Here is a 16,395-nt window from a genome sequence, read left to right as displayed (position 1 = left end):
GTACGGTATCGAGGTGAGGAACAAGCAACCGGGTTGGGGAGGTGCCGGTGAAGGGGCGCAGCCCCGGGGCTGCTTTCCCAGACACGGTGCAAGGGGTGAGCCCCCCCAAGGCCAGGCAGCCAGGCTGCGTGCCCATCCCACTGCAGACCACCCCAGCAGGGCACAGCCAGCACTCCCAGGGTTGTTCAACATAGAGAGAAAGAGGAGGAGAGAGAGAGAGAGAGACAGGGAGGGGCCGGCCGGTCCTTCCACCAAGGCTGCTCTGGCGTGGTACAGGCAGGGGTTAAAGTGCATAGAGGCAAAGGCAGAGTCCGAGGACTAGAGGGAAGAGGGCACTGTGGGGGGGCCCGGGCCAGCTCCCAGTGGAGGGGTATCCCCCAAAAAAGGCCACTTGAGCTGCACAAAGAAGGAGCAAGACAAAACCAAAAACCAAAACAAAAAAAAACCAACAAAAAAAAAAGAAAAAGAAAAAGAAAAAGAAAAAAGAAAAGAAGAAGAAAAAGAGAGAGAGAGAGAGAGAAGGGGAGTTAGTGGGGACTCAGTGGCAGGCACAGGATGAACAAATACAGATACCCGGGGTGCAAGGGGGTCGGCAGCAGCGTGGCAGCTTGCAAGATGGGGCGAGGCCTGTGTCAAGGGTGTAACATCATCCCAAGGTGGTGCTTTGGGGCTGCACGAGGCCAGGGCATCCCCACCATCACTCACCCACGCAAGCTGTGCCATCCTCATTGGGCTCGAAGCCCCGGCTGCAGCGCTTGTTGCTGCGGCAGCGGTACCCGCCGTAGGTGTTGATGCAGACAGGCTTGTCCCGGGGGCAGACAAAGGGAAATGCAGTGCACTCATTCATGTCTGCAAGCAGAGAGGCCTCAGTGGAATGGCTGGGCTGGGATCTTGGGGCTCCCGACCATGACCCCTCCAGTTTCCCCTGTACATGCAGGATGACCCACCCAGAGGTAGCCATGCACAAGCCATGCCTCTGCCTTCAAGGCTCATGGCACGGCCACAGCCACCCTCCCATGCCCCCATTGCCCCTCCATCATTGGTGGCTCTAGCACAATGACTGCCACATGCCATGGCCCCCACCCCCAGCATGGGTGCCCTACAAAGCCATGCCACTGTCCCCCCTTCCCACACCCCATGCCAGGCAGGCAGCCATACCCTGCGCAGACCTACGTAGCAGCACTGCCTGCACAGCCAGCCGCTTTCCTGGCTGCTGCCTGCCTGTAGCAGGGTGCTGCCCTCATGCACCCGCTGTACCGCTGCTGCAGCATCCCTGGTGCAGGCACACCTGTGCCCCAGCAGCCACTCACCTACACAGCGTCCGTTCTCGTGCTGGGAGAATCCCTGCCCACACTGCATTTGGGGAGAAGCGGAGAGCACGAGGATGGGGACGAATCAGCCCAGGGCAGCCACCGAGCCAGCAGAGCTCAGTCCCTCATTTCTGCCCCCAAAGCCTCCCTGAACCCACAACCTGATCCTCACCTCCAGCGGTGCAGGCATGAGTGGCTCCTCCACGTCCAGGGGGTAGGGGACCTCCAGGACAGAGTTGATCTCGCTGCTGGCCACAGCTCGCGTCATGACGCGGCCATCCGGCCAGGTCACCTCCAGGCTGCTGGCTTCGTCATGCCCTGCGGGCGGGCAGCTGGTCAGAGGTGGGGTCTCCGGGGCGGGCAGGGGCTGAAAGGAGGCCAGGGGGTGGTAGGGATGGAGGGACAAAGCCTTCCCTCGCTGCCTGAGCTGGTCCCCAGGTGTCCATGCCAACAGCCCATCCGCAGGGATGCGGACCAAGGGGTGCATGGGGGGGTCAATGGGCTGCCCTGCGAGCAGGCAGGGACACCCTGGCAGGTTTGGCTACCAGCTGTCCTGAGCCAGGGAGGGTTAACAGGCAGGGAGAGCCCCAGTGCCTGGGCAAAGCAGCAGGCAGGGGGTGGGGAAGCAGGCAGCTGCAGTGGCTGGGGCACCCTGCCTGCAGCCTACCCCGGAGTCCATCTATGCCCATTGCGCTGGGCATGGTGACTATTGTGCTGCTGGGCACCAGGGCAGCAGAGGTGGCCCCTGCTCAGGGATGTACCAGGGAAGGCTGGGGATGGAGGCAGCCCCTTGCCCCTGCAGCTCACCCAGTCCGAAGTGTGCCACAGGCTCCATCTCACAGAGGTACCCCGATCCGCCGTCAATGATGCGCAGGTGGGCACCGCTGCGCCGCGTGAACAGCACCACTTTGGCCCCCCGTGCAAAGGCCCCGAAGCGGGTGCGGGGGATGACACGCAGCCAGTTGTTGCTGGTGCCCTGTAAGGGAGGAAGGAACAGGGAGACTAAGGAAGGAGAGGCATAAGGGGTGGGGACAATTGACTCACCTGGGTGCCCTTGAAGATAGAGATTGGCTGTGCCATGGACTCCCCATGGGACAGGATGAGGTCCAGCATCCCATCGCCATCAAAATCTGTCACTGCCCCCCCTGCAAGGGCAGAATTGTAGTGGTTGGAAGGGACCTTGAGAGGTCATCGGGTCCAACCCCCCTGCCAGAGCAGCTCCCTAGCTCATATTGCACAGATAGGCATCCAGATGGGTCTTGAATATCTCCAGAGAAGGAGACTCCATGACCTCCCTGGGCAGCCTGTCCCAGGGCTCTGTCACCCTCACTGTGAAAAAGTTCTTCCGCATGTTGGTGTGGAACTTCCAGGATCAGGTCATGCCTGGGGCACTGCTCCACGTCTCCCAGCACTACACCCTGCTGGCAGTGTGAACTCTCACAGGCAGCAGCTGCACTCCTGGCAATGCAGGGGCAATAGGGAAGATGGGGTGCAGGAGTAAAGGTCCCTGTATGGATGGTACCCTGCAATCAGGTGGGTTAACTCCATGGGCAGCAGAGGGGACAGGCAGCGCAAGGGAGGCTGTGGGACAGAGCAGGCTGCATTTGGGGGGGGGCCTGGCAGAGGTTGGCTTTGAACAGTGGGCACCCAGGAAGAAGTGCCCTAAGAGTGAAGCCCTGGGGAGCAACTGGAGATGGCACTGTTAGCTGGATATGGGTGAAAGGAGAAAACATGGGGTCACTCCTGGGTGATGGGGGCTTCAGGATACTGGTGAGGAGTGGGCAGGCAACTCAGCCAGATGCGTGGCATCTCCAGGCACTGAGGGTGCCAGGTGTTGCTGTGGGACACCCCTGGCATGGGCCCCAACTGTGAGGGCTGGAGGGTCCCACCTGTGCCCCGTCCCTCAGGCTCCAGTGCATCCCCTGGATTCAGCTCTTCCAGGATGGGGTCTGAGTGCTCCCTGCGGATGAGCCTGTCGAGCATACACAGGGGGTTAGTGCCAGCCCCTGCAGTCCCCAGCATCTTCCTCAGAAGTGCTTTTTCCCTCCTGCAGCAGCACGGTGGAGAGGTGACAACTCCAGTGGCTATGCAGGAGAGATTGGGGCAGGGGGTGGTGGGACTGTTAGCCCCACTCCATGTAGGGGTGTCAAGGGATGTCATGATACCCTGGCTCTTATAGGTCTGAACTGTGGAGCAGCAGTGCCATTTACAAACACTGCTGCATGGCTATGGTACTGAAGACCCTCTCTGAGAGGGTCCCCGCTGTATCACTGCCCTCCACCCACCCATGGGTGCACCAGGTGGACAAACAGTTCCCACCACCCCACACACCAAGCGAGGAGGTGTCACACACCGATTATGAGGAATTGACCCCAACAATTAACAGGAGCCATGATCAAGCATCCATGTGGCTGCTAATCAGCGGTGCAGGGGACCCCAGGGGCTGCTGCAGGCACGATCACAGCGGCTGGTAATGACGCCAGGAAAGGCTCAGTCACGGCGCCTCTTATTAGCTGAGTCTGAGTAGTGACACTGCTGGAGAGGAGCCCTGCGAGCCTGGCTACACCGCGAGGGCTGCTCAGTGCCCCAGAGAGGGGTGTGGGCTGTCCTGGTCCCCAGTACCCACCGGGCTCCTACCGGAAGAGGCGGTTGGCGGACGAGCCGCGGTAGGCGATGTTGTTGAAGAAAACCTCCAGCTCCTGGTCGTTGTCAAAGTCGGCTGCGATGACGGTGCGGACAGGGGATGGCATGGAGAACTTGGGGGTGGCAATGTCCTGTGTGAGGGATGGGAGTCCGGTGACAATGGGCACAGAGAGCAGGACAGTGAGTCCTGCTTTGGGTCCCCTCCTTGCTGGGAACTGGGGCACAAAGCCAGATCAGGGTAAAGCCAGCCCCCCGCCCCAGTCAAGGAGGGTCAGTGGTGAAGCTGGCAGCGGACTGGTCCCAGTCCCAGCCCTCACCCGGAATCGGATGCGCCCAGGGACTCCACTCTGCAGGTAGAGGCGGTGAGGCCCATTCCAGTTGCCATAGACGATGTCCACCCGGCCGTCGCGGTTGAAGTCAGCCAGAGCCACGCCACGTCCGTGCTGGTAGGGGTCATCCAGCCCTGGGGAGCCGCCAGGGGACAGGGGTGGGGAAACAGGACCCTCTCCCTGCCTCCATCTCCTCGGGATGCCTCCCAGGATGCGTCCCATGATCCCCAGACGGGTTCTCCCCACGCAGGGCTGTATCCCTGCTCCCTACAGTTCCCCTACTCACCCACGGCAGCTGCCACGTCCCGGTACGTCCCATCCCCACGGTTTTGGAAGAGGAAATTGGGGCTGTTCTCATTACCACAGAATATGTCGGAGGCGCTGTCACTCAGGATAGGGCCCACGGCCACCCCACGGCCCCCTGGGGACAGCAGTCCAGAGGTGAAGAGGCAGAGAGCATCCTGCCCTATAGGGGTAACGTACCCCCCATACCCCCCTCAGTGCTGCCCACCCGGTGCTCCCAGGCCCCTCAGTGCTCCCTCCTCACCCGCCTCCCTCCTTCAATCCCTCTCATCAGAAGCTAATTGGGCCTGGCAGCCGCTTGTGTCACTCCCAACCCTAATCACTGCCATCGCCATGGTGACAATGCTCCTAATTAGTGACAATTTACCGCTGGGGAGACAGGGCACGGCAGCGGTCCCCGCAGCGGTGGGGCAGCACGGGGCGCAGCCAGGCAGGTCCCCCTCCGGAGCCCCAGTGCCCACCTCCCCGTGCCACGCCGCCGGCCCTGCGGATGCTGCGGGCTCCGGAGGGGCCGGCGCGGAGGTCCAGCCGGGCGGGCATCCCGCGGCCGTGGTCCCTCCCGTGGGCCGTGGGGCTGCCACTAGATGGGGCAGTGAGGCAGCCTAACGCGTGGTACGGGCTACTGCCTGCCTGCCTTCCCTCCCTCCCTCCCTGCCCGCAGCGGGGTCCCGCACCCGCCGTGCCCAGCAGCGCCCCGTCCCCGCCGCGGGGCCGCAGCCGCCGGTACCTGTGTACTTGCTGACGCCGGCCTGGGCGGCCACGTCCACCAGCACCACGATGCCCCGGGCAGGGTCACTGGCAGCCACGTCCATCTCGATCAGGGCATGGGGGCCCACATTGCCGCTGGCGTAGTTGGCGATGTAGATGGAGTACCGGCCGGAGCCCTGCGGCCGGCAGCACCTCCTCAGCACCCACCCGCCCAAAACCCCGGGGACTGCAGGATCCCCCCTGCTGTGGGGCTGGATGCTCTCAGGGCTGCCCAGGACCAGGCATGGCTACCAAGCGCTGAGCAAGAGCTCTGCAAAGCCCACTGTGAAAAGCACCCCAGGAGTGGAGATGTGTCCCGATGCCTCCAGGAGCTTTGTGGTACCCAGGCTCACAGTGCCAGCACCGGGCACTCTGTCCCTCTAGCATCCCCAGTGTGCCAAGTCCCCCACCCATCCCCACCACCCCCCTTGTCCCATGTAGCAGCTGGACCCTGATTTAGTGATAATCATTTGGAAACAAACCGCTGGGGGAGGAGGAAGAAGAAAGAGTAGGTGACAGGAACATAAATCACCTCGACAGGTACGTTTATCAGCTGGCAGCAACCGTGTGGACAGGCGCCCGCAGTCCCCACGGCTGGGAGGACTGCCAGCCCTGACAGACACGAACTGCTGGGGGGGGGACCCCCAGCCCCAGTGGGGATGGGATAGGGCTGGTACCTAGGCAAGGGGAGAGGTCCCCCCCAGGACCCCACAGGAGAGGGCTGGAGGAGCACAGGCAGGTGTGAAGGGAGTGGAGATGCTCCCTGCCTGCCGTGCTCTGCCTGCTCACCGTCCGGTCCACGCAGGCGACGGAGCGCCCGGCAAAGCGGCTGGCCACATCCCGGTTCACCTCATCGCTCAGCAGGTCCTCCCAGCGCCCATTGCGGAGCTTGAAGAGCTTGTCCGTGTAGGTGGCCATGCCTGGGGGGGGCACGGGTCAGCAGGCTGCAGCATCCCGCCTCCACCCGAGGAGGGTGCCCTGCAGCAAGGGGAGGCTGTGGAAGAGGTACCCATTTCCCAAAGCATCCCAAACCTGTCCCCTGCAACCTCAAGCAGCACCACAGGGCCAAGCTGCCACTGCAAGAGCCCCTGTGACCCTTAAGGGCTGCCCAGAGACACACAGAAGAATCAACTCATTAAGCTAAAATGTGTCCCAACCAGGCACAGCCCTGTAGATCATCCCCAGGAAGGTAAAAAATTGATGTGGTGCCAGGCACAGGCAGCGAGCCGCACTGCCTGTGACAGCACCAATGGCAGCACCTGATTTAGGTATAGGTGTGCCGGCAGCCACCGCCAGCCTGGGTAATGAGGAGTGTCAGAGACACAGATCCATTGTATGGAGGACAGGGTGGGAGGAGAGGGACAAGGAGCAGCACCAGGCTGGAGCACTGACCCATGGAGCTCCAGGGATGCTCCATGCCAGGCTGGCTCCCCTCCCTAGGACAGTCACACCAAGACCTGGGACATCACTGGCAGGACAGGATGAGACCCATCTTGGTCCAGTGGGCACAGGGGAGCCATAGTGCAGAGGGACATGGGTGCTGCAGGGCACAGCTGGGATATGCAGTGTAGGGTCGTGTGGCCGGGCAGCCTTAGGGGTGCTGAAGAAGCTGCCGTCCCATCAGGATGCCGCAGGGAGGGCAGTGGGCAGCTGGAAGTGCTGACTCGGCGGCTGGCTGGGCTCAGCGTCCCACCCATGCTGCCATCAATCAATGGAGCCACTCAACTGAGAAATTAACTCCAGCCCGCACACATCCCTCATATGCCGAAGGTCGCAGGCGGCCGTGCCGGGAGCTCCCCCCACGCCTGGGACTCGGGGCACGGCCAGGGCTCACCAGAGAAGGCGTTGTTGGTGTTGAGGAAGTAGATCTCCTCGCGGCCGTCCCCATCAATGTCGCAGGCCGTCACTCCGATGGCATTGCCTTGCCGGTCCCGGAGCGCATAGTACGGGGAGCCTCTCTCATCCTCTGCCAAGTTCACCAGGCGCCCTCGAGCCTTGTCATACTTGAGCACCAGGTTGGGGCCATTGTACCTGCGGGCACCAGCAGGGATGATGGCTCCCCAAGGTATGGTGACAGGATGAAAGCCCCTCCCATCAAAATCCTTGGTGTACACCAGGTGTTACAGCAGGATTTTCCACATGATGGGCACAGCAGAGACCCGTATGGTCCATGAAGTCAGGGACCCTGGGTGGCCCTTAACAACTGAACATGGAGCTGGCTCCTAGTTGTCCATGAGGAGGGCTCAGCCAGGACCTGTTTCAGCCTGTATTGGGCAGCCTGTATCTACCTGGCCTGGGTACCCCAGGGCAATGCCAGGGCAGGGGTGGGGTCCAGGCAGCCAGAGGGGCAGGATGGGATACAGGTCCCTGCTTGCAGCCTATTCCCAGAGCAGGGAAACCAGAACACAAGGCAAATCCTCTTGGCACACCATGTCCTTCCAGCTCCCTGCCCGCTCCTGCCCAGTGTGCCAGTAAACAAGTTATACAACGGGCATCACCACTGCTTACAAAACCCCGCGTGGCTGCTCAGCTCAGCCCAGCTGGGAGCGGTGACCCAGGCCCCTCAGGATCCTCAGTGGGGCCTGTGGCTTGCTGTCTCAGGGTGATGCTTGGAGCAGTGGCAAGGCCAGACTCTGCCTGCCACCACAGTGCACCCAGCTCCCATAGCCCTGCCATTGGTATCCGTGAGGGTGAAGGACTCCCCCCAGGTGCAAGCTTCCCTCAGGGGTGAGCACAGAGGTTTGTACACAGATGTGCACCAGTGGCTCACAGCCATGCCAGCACATGCATGCAGAGCCCATGACATGGTCCCAACATCCCCGGCCAGGGGTGGACCTGCCAGCAGCAGCTGCTCTGTGTCCAGCCCCATTCAGGTACTGGCAGTGCAGTGTATGGCTCCCTGCCTCCCCGGCTCCTGCCAGCCCTTCCGAGCCTTCACTCCAATAAAGGGCTATAAAAAGCCTCCAGCCAATTAACCGAATCTCCAGAGAGCGCTGAGTCCTGTCAGTGGAGCCGAGACAGCTTAGGGACACTCTGGCTGTGCACTGCAGGGTGGACCCCAGCTGCTGAGCAGCTGCCACTGCCCTGCAGAGCGGGGACTTTGCCCAGGGATGGGGCACCCAGCTCACACCAACACCCTATGGGGGTGTACACATACACACATGAGTGGGAGCATGCAGAGTCCCACCCCGCCACCCTTGTGCACAACCCCATAGTTAGCCACATGCCCATGGAGGAGCAAGGATCTCCTGGCCCTTCAGGGCCACCAGATCCCACTGTCATCAAACTGCTGGGTGCACCACTCACCCTGCCACCACAATCTCAAAGTCACCATCAGCATCCAGGTCGGTGATGGCCACACCGTAGTTGAGCTGTGTGGGGTTGCTGTCGTAATCCGGTGGGAGGAGGCGGTGGGTGACGGCTGCAAACATGGGCTCACTGCGCTGGGAGCCCTCGCTGAGCCAGGCCAGGGACAGCAGGGACAGTGCCAGCATCCTGGGCACCTGGGAGAGACCTGCAGCACATCAGCTCCGGGAGGAGACCTCACTCCACCATGCCTGAGCATCCCTACCACCCTTGCAAGGGAGACACTCTCTTTCAACCCCTTGTTACCCACCCCAGCCTATGCCTCCCCACCAGTCCCACAAACCTTGGCCCCACCACAGCTCCAGCATCCTCATGCACTGGACCCCCTTCCCCCAGGTGCAGCTCACCCTCAGGGCTTCCTTGGGACAAGACTGCACTAGTGAGCTGGGGCTGTGCAGGAACAGGACCTCGGGAGCATGTCCCATGGGAGTGACTGGGAAGGCAGCAGGAGGGCTATGGGTGTTGACAAAGTTGGGCTCAGCCCCAGCTCACCCTGCCCCAAGGTGCCGCTGGCACCCAAGATCCTGGCAAGTCATAGCGCTAATCACTGCTCCTTTGTCAGGGCCAGAAGTAGCAGCCAACCTCCAAGCTGGGGAGCGATTCCCCTGTCCATCTGGTCTTCCAGAGCTGGGGAAAGCCACAGGGAGTACACGGGGATATTCTACTGGGTGACCCCTGTGTGCCTGAGTTTCCCCAGTTGGCTGACACTGCTCCTCTCAGGGTCTGTCAGGCAAGTTCCCCCCATGCTAACTAGGAAAGGTTTCCTCTGCACAGGGATGTACCCATGGAAAGGGGATGCTGGGAGGAACAGGAGACTGGGAAGAGAGGCTCAATTAACCTGGACTGCGGAGGACAGTGTCTGCCAGCACTGCTGACAAGGCTGCAGAGATTTTGGAGCTGGCTCTGACCTGGCTGGAGCACAGGTAGTGAGCAAGGTGGCACTTAGGATGGCCAGCCCTCACCTCAAGCCAGACAATCCCCTCCAGAGGGGAAAAGCTCAGCACTGGTCACTGCATTCCCCAAGCTGAGAGAATGACCCCACGTGTAACCACCACCACTCCGACTGGGAGCAAAGCCAGGCTGCCCTGCTCTCACAGGCTGGAGGGGTGGCTGGAGCAAGTGGCCACCACGACAGGGGAGACTGCTCCATGTGACTGTGCCATCCTCCTGGGCAGGGCTGCCCCCTGCCCCAGCCAGGACAGCTCCCCCAGCACTACCAGGGTGAATGGCCCCACTGCCAGCTGGTTCCCATGCCAAAGGAAGCTGTGGCAGCTGCACGATTCTACATGAGTCTGTCTTGGAAGAGGGAAGGCGCCCGAGGCTTGGATCCTGGCAGACCCACTGGGCTGCAAGGAGCAGCCTGCTACTGCCTCCCCTGGAACAGAAATGGTCCCAAGGGTCTTTGGGAGGGCAGGATTCCCCCGCCACCACCAAATAGCTTCCAGACCCACCTGGCTGGGCAGTAAGGGGCTGTCCTCCAGCTGCAGAGGAAGCCTTGAGCCCCACCATCTAGCACACCCAAAGCTCTGCATCCCACTGCACTCTCTCAGTGCTCCTCTTCCCTCCTCAATGCCATCCGCTCCCCAGTCCCAGCTGCAAGGGCAGATGTGGGTGTCCAGCTCTGCCATTCCAGCCTGACCCACATCCTCCCACAGACCCAGGCACAGGTAGACTCCCCTAGCACTGTGCTCTCCACCACCCAGCTAGACTTAGCACACTGTGCCCATCACCCCACCATCCTGTCTGGAATAGCTCTCCAGGGGCAGGAGCCTTGGTGCCCCATGCAAGACCTGTGATAGGGATGCCCTTTCATTGGGCTGCAAAGAGATGGAACAGTCCTGGGTGTCACTCCACAGTGCCAGGCTGCTTGCCACAGCCCCATGCACTGGGCTCACCAAAAAGCATGGGTTAGAGGCAACCATATGTGGACATATGGGTGGCAGAGGCTGCCAGATGAGCCCTCTGTCAATGCAGTGGTGACCCTACACCCCTGGCCACAGCCAAGCAATGGGTGGCTGTCCCCAGGCAGGGCTCTTCCTGCTCTGCTCCCCGCAGCTTGGCCCATTCCCCAGGTGGCCCCCCCCACCCCATCCAGCTGCAGCCAAAATCTCTTCAGGATGGATGGAGCCTTTCCAGGAGGAAACAATGTTCCTGATTGGAGACAAAAGGCTTTTCCCAGCAGATCCGGTGCTTGGTGCCATGGGGAAAGGATGCAAGGCCCAGAGCCAGGCTATATGGGGAAGGGGGAGGAAGGGGGACACAGCCTGTACATGGTAGATGAAAACACCTCATGGTTCCCAACATGCTGCTGATAGAACCAAGGCCCCAGTGTGAAGTTCCACCTGAGGTTTGAGGCTACAGAACCCTACTTGCATGCAGGGCAGAGCTTAGCCCATGTCCCAGCAGAGCCATGCCCTGGCTTGGTTGTGGCATCTGGCAGCAAGGTCATCCCAGGAGCTGCAATCACCCCAGGATGCCTGCTCAGTATGGCTAAGTCTAGTGACAAGGCCAAGGTGCCAGGCAGGGGTACAGGAAGCAGGGAGATGGGAGCCAGGCTGGAAGTGCCACAGGCACCCACGCAGGGCACAGCCAGACAGCACAGGGTACTGGGCCTATGGCAGGGATGCAGCACGTAGGGCTCATCTGTCCCCGTGCACTGCTGTGGCTGACAGCGCCAAGGTGGAATGGGACTGGGAGGGGAACAATGGGGCAGGCAGGGGGCTATGCCCCAGACCCCTCAGCACAGGTGGGGAGATGCTGTCCCCAGAACTCCTCACATGCACATCGCCAGCCCTTCGCTCACATCACGGAGAGAGTGGGAGCTGCTCTGTGCAGCAAACCCGTCCTGCATGCCTCCATGACATTGCTGTCCACCAAACCATGCCTCCTAGTGATATCATACTCCACCACTGCAGCAGCTTCCCATTCTGGGCCACAGCCACCTCCAGCACAACTACAACGTTGCATGACATTGCACAGGGACCTTATTACACTCCAAAGGCACCCCAGACCAGTGACAACACAGTGACATCACAGATGCTCATGACATCATGCTGCATGTGCTCCAGTAACATCATATTCCTCTTCCTGCCATTCGCAGGCTGCCATAGCTGTACCCACCAGAGGAGAAGACAGGCAGGAAGCATCCCGCATAGCCAGCGGCCCTCTCCCACAGCAGCAATGTTATCTAGGGGTGTGAGCAGTAGCCTGTCCACAGCACCTCATCCCCAAGCAGCCCAGCCTGCAGTGCTTCTTCTCCAATCAAAGCCTGTGAGCTTTGGTCCTGCTGCCCAGGCCACCCACTTCTGCTGTGGGCTCATCACTGCTTCCTCCCACACCCCTCCTGCAGACCCTGGCCTGTGTATGCATCCTATCATAGATGCTTCTGATGGGCACAAAGCCCCCAGCTGCTGGCTGTCCCATCCCTCTCCCCTCCCACACAGGACTCCTCAGCACTGGACCTAGTATGCTGGGGCTCAGCCAGCAGCAGCTAATGCAGTGTGGAGATGAGCAGTCACCTTAGCCTCTGAGCTCAGCCCAAAGGGACATCAGGTCCTTGGGGGGGCTTGGCTGCAGCTGCCTGCTCCTAGACACACCTACACACAACCAGCCCCTTCCCACACAGGTAAAGGTACAGACAGACCCCTCTGTCTGCAGCCCCTAGCCCCTCCACAGTCTCAGGCACAACCAAGCACGAATACCCCTAGAAGAGGAGCTGCTAGTTCCTCCCTCTGTCCCTTGTCTCTTGCCACCTTGATGCTCTCCCTCAGCCCCAGCCCACACCCCCATCACCTCTCCATCCTCCTAAGCGCAGTTTCCCCCAACCCAGCAACCTTCCATCCCCATCCCATCCTCCATCCCCCTTCCTCCCACCTCACCACCCCGCATCCCCCGCACGCTGCTGGGGCAGGCTGCGCACCCGACCCCTCTCCACCCGCCACCAACTTCTCTCCGGGCCGGTCACCGTACGGAAGTTGAAAGCCACCCCCTCCCCACACCCGAGTCCCCAGGAAACTTCACGGAGCGGCAAACCGTCCCCTACTCACGGGCCAGGGGGGCTGCCCGGCGCCCCCGCGGCGGCGGGAGCGCATCCCGCACCGCCCGCCTCACCGCTCCGCTCCGCTCGGCTCCCGCTCCGGCTCTGCCGCTCTCCGGCTTCCGACGGGGCCGGCCCGGCCGAGCGGCGCCTTATGTAGTGCCGGGCGGCGGCGGCAGCGCCAATGAGCGGGGTGAGGGGCGCCGCTGCCAATGGAGAGCGCGGAGGTGGGGCTGCGCTGCGCTGATTTACTGTCCCCATCGCAGCGGCAGCGCCGGCTGGGATGCTGCGGGGGAACCCGCCGGGGAGCATCGCCCTGGGCACCGAGCCCTCCGGGGCTGGAAGTGGCGGTGGGGCTCCGGGATGAGCGTGGCGTCTCTTCCCGAGCAGACGGAGCAGCGGCGGGGGAGCTGGTTGACCGCGGTCGGGGGGTACCCGGTTCGCGGGAGAGAAGCCGTACTCACGCGGTCACCCCGAGGGTGCTGGGGAGTGGGTGGCACTCGGAGCACGGCTGCCCACCTTCTGTAAGGGTAGGCGGGGCCATGGGGCGAGTAGAGCCGGGGCCCTGCTCCCGACGGGGTGCAGAGGGGGTCTGCCCCGCACAGCAGCTCAACTGCGGGCACGGGAGGGGGAAAGAGAGTGCAGCTGGGCAGCTCCCGTGGTACAACGCCTGGGCGCACCCCGAGGGCTTAGCATCCTCCCTGTGCTATCACCCATCTGTCTCTTCAAGGGCCCTGGAGCGGCTGTGCCCTGGCAGCTGGGCCAAATGGTGACAAGGACCCATCTCGGGCCGTGTGAGGCACTGACCTGCCCCAAATCTCTGAGCCAGTGGGTACTTGAGGCAGAATGGCACCTACCCTGCAAACCTGCCTTCCCTGATGTGTCTTTCCCCTGCGTGGCCATTGCAGGGCTGGGCACAGAGCCCTCCGTGTGTCTCTGGACAGCACAGGCAGGGCATGAGGCTGCCAGGTCACCCCAGGGGAGCATGTTTGCCCGAGGCTGTGGGCACCAGGAGAGACAGCAGGAGACAGTAGGAGAGACATGCTGGGAAACAGCAGGAGCCCAGGCTGTTTGGGCTCCTTTGAGTGGCTAATCACCTGACCTGTTAAAACCCTTATTTCTCATTTGAATGTATCTGCCTTCAGCTTCTGCCTGTTGCTCCCAGTTCTCTTCCTGCTGGATTCGAGAGCTCTTCAGTCCCAGTCCCACATTTTGGTCTCCCACAAATGTGCTTCCATGTGGCCATCAAGTACACCTTGATTTCACTTCTGACAACCCATTCTCTCAGGGTGCCTGGCTCGCCACTGGGGCTGCTGCCTGCTGCAGGGTCCTCCCGGCCAGCATCAGTGTCTGGGCACAAGGAACCTCCTGTGTGGCACTGCCACGAGGCAGGAACCACCCCTGCCTTCTGCATTTGCCATCAGGAGGTCAGGTTGCCGAGCAAAGTCACTGGGGCTGGGAGGCTGGTGAGACCATCACAGGTGTGCAGTGGTGCACACACATGTCCTTGTGCACCCCAGAGCTGCGGGTGTGCACTGCCGGCTCACAGCCCTGGCGCCGGGCTGCAGGGTTGCAGGCGCATGTGTGGTCAGGGCAAGCACCCCCTCTGCCGCGTCGTTAGCGCATCCCAGATTAGTAATCACCTGGGTAATTATTAGCACAAACTCTGCAAGCCGGCTCCCGACGCCCTCCCTGCAACCAGCAGGAACAGAGCACAAACGCCAGCAGGAAGCCAGCTCGAGCATGCCGAGACTGTGAATGGTGCTGGGCGCACCGGCTCCCTGGGGCGGCAAACCCAGCCTGCCAGCACACCAGGGCTCAGCCCTGGCCCCGGGCGTGTGCACACCCACGGGCAGACACAGGCAGGCCTGCTGGCATGCCAGCACGCCACACGTGCACCTGTACATGCGTGTGCACGCACAACGTGCACAGTGAGACACACAGCGTGGTGTGCACACACGAGGCGCTGCAGGGAAACACGCTGTCTCAGCAGGGACGTGCCTGCACCATGTGGTGCTGTGGGTACACCTATGCTGCGTGCATGCAGGGCACACGTGCTGAGAGGGCCTTGCATGCTGCTGCCCTCAGCTCATGCTACCAGCACCCAGCAGGGTGATTTTCCACTTGTGGGGCTGCACGGTGCTCCCCAGTACCCGCTGTTGGAGCCCCTCACTGACTTTCCCATGGATGCTGCCACCCCGATGGGATGGGACATTTCTCTGGGGAGGACGAACAGCCATCAGACACCTATAGATAACAACTGCCATGGCTGTAATCCACAGCCCTGCATCAGTTCCTGTGCCGGTCCAGCCTGGCCCAGCTCTCTCTGTCCTACACCTCTGCTTGCAGAGTGGGCAGGCACCTTGAGGTGGGACATGGGTCTCTGCAAGAGCTGAGGACAGGGGCACAGAGCACCAGTGAATTGAGCTGGGATGTATGTAGGGATGTTCACAGGGCAGTGAGGCTGGATGTGGGCACTGGGGTGCAGATAGCCTGGCTGTGCAGCACATGGAAGGGGGGGATGCGTGGAGGATGATGGCTGCAGTGGTGGGGACAATACACAGGAAATTAGACTGAGCAGCAGCCAGACACGCAGCGGGGGGAAGGGAGCTGCTGCGCTCCACCAAGGGCTGCATGCAGGCAGGGGGAGGCTCTTCTGCTGAGCTGGGGCCAGTGTGAACATCAGCCACATCCTTGCACACCCGGGACCAACCTTTCCCATCACCAGAGCAGAGGTCTCCCAGGTTTCCCCAGCCCTTGTTCCTGGGGTGCTTGTTCCATCCGTGCTGACCTAGGCCCCGAGAGTGGGGACCTTCTTGCAGCCAGCAGCCTTGACATCCTGTGTCCCTGTGCCTGGTGACTTGTCTGGCACCAGGTTCTCCCTGGGTAGAAGGGAGCAGGATGCTGGGGACCTGTCTGCCCCTTGCTTGCACTGCAATGGGCAGAGGGGAGGCACAGGGCTGCTAGCTGGCAGTGCCAAGTGCTCCAGCCTTTCAGGGTGAACCTGTGGGGTGGCAATTCCAGGTGACACCCATGTGCCAGCACTGTCCTGGGACCTGGGGGACCCTCAGCAAGACAGGAATCCCCCTAGGATCAGAGGGCTTTATGAAGCACCCGGTCTGTCCCATCCAGCAAATTCCAGATGGTACAACACAAACTGGGTGCAGGTGAGCAGAGCAGTGCTGACTCAAGACATTAAAATCCAGAATACTTCACCAGGGCTGTCATTCCTCTTTCTAGAGCATCATGAAGGCCGAGACACCTGCACACAGCCTGGTGGGTGCACAGCGTGCACACACACTGCCAGGACACTCACATGCACACACACACACACACACACACACACACACACACACACATGCAACAGCCTGTACACAGCCACCTGCACACAGGCTGTGTGCACTGCACAGTGTGCAACCCATGCACACACACACACACCTGCCCTCACACGTGCACGCAGCGATGTGCACACACCCCACTGTGCACACTGCCCTGTGCACTGGCACTCGCTGCAGCCATCAGCACAGCTGGGCAGGCTCCACCAGCCACCCTTGATGCTTTTTGACACTAGAAGAGGGGACAGGCTGCCACTGCGGCATGCTGCGGGACCCCTCAGCCACCAAGCCAACCCTGGCTCCTGCCTGGCACTGCTTCTTTCCCT

At 61.6% G+C, this 16,395-nt stretch overlaps 1 protein-coding gene across 1 annotated transcript; it reads right to left on the bottom strand.

The window, feature by feature from the left end:
* Positions 1 to 283: 283 nt before the first annotated feature.
* On the bottom strand, positions 284 to 12,789 carry CRTAC1 (cartilage acidic protein 1; the record flags this gene model as incomplete). Its single annotated transcript, XM_084264858.1, has 15 exons — positions 284 to 396; positions 706 to 849; positions 1,311 to 1,353; positions 1,483 to 1,628; positions 2,118 to 2,286; positions 2,355 to 2,455; positions 3,200 to 3,282; positions 3,948 to 4,084; positions 4,271 to 4,416; positions 4,569 to 4,703; positions 5,313 to 5,469; positions 6,122 to 6,252; positions 7,167 to 7,363; positions 8,639 to 8,835; positions 12,745 to 12,789. 15 exons carry the CDS (start codon positions 12,787 to 12,789, stop codon positions 284 to 286), a joined length of 1,944 nt encoding a protein of 647 aa, XP_084120984.1.
* Between the last annotated feature and the right edge of the window lie 3,606 nt (positions 12,790 to 16,395).

Source organism: Gallinula chloropus (assembly GCF_964237585.1).
Source record: "Gallinula chloropus genome assembly, chromosome: 5".
Lineage (NCBI taxonomy): Eukaryota > Metazoa > Chordata > Aves > Gruiformes > Rallidae > Gallinula > Gallinula chloropus.
This window is presented reverse-complemented; position numbering and strand designations above follow the sequence as displayed.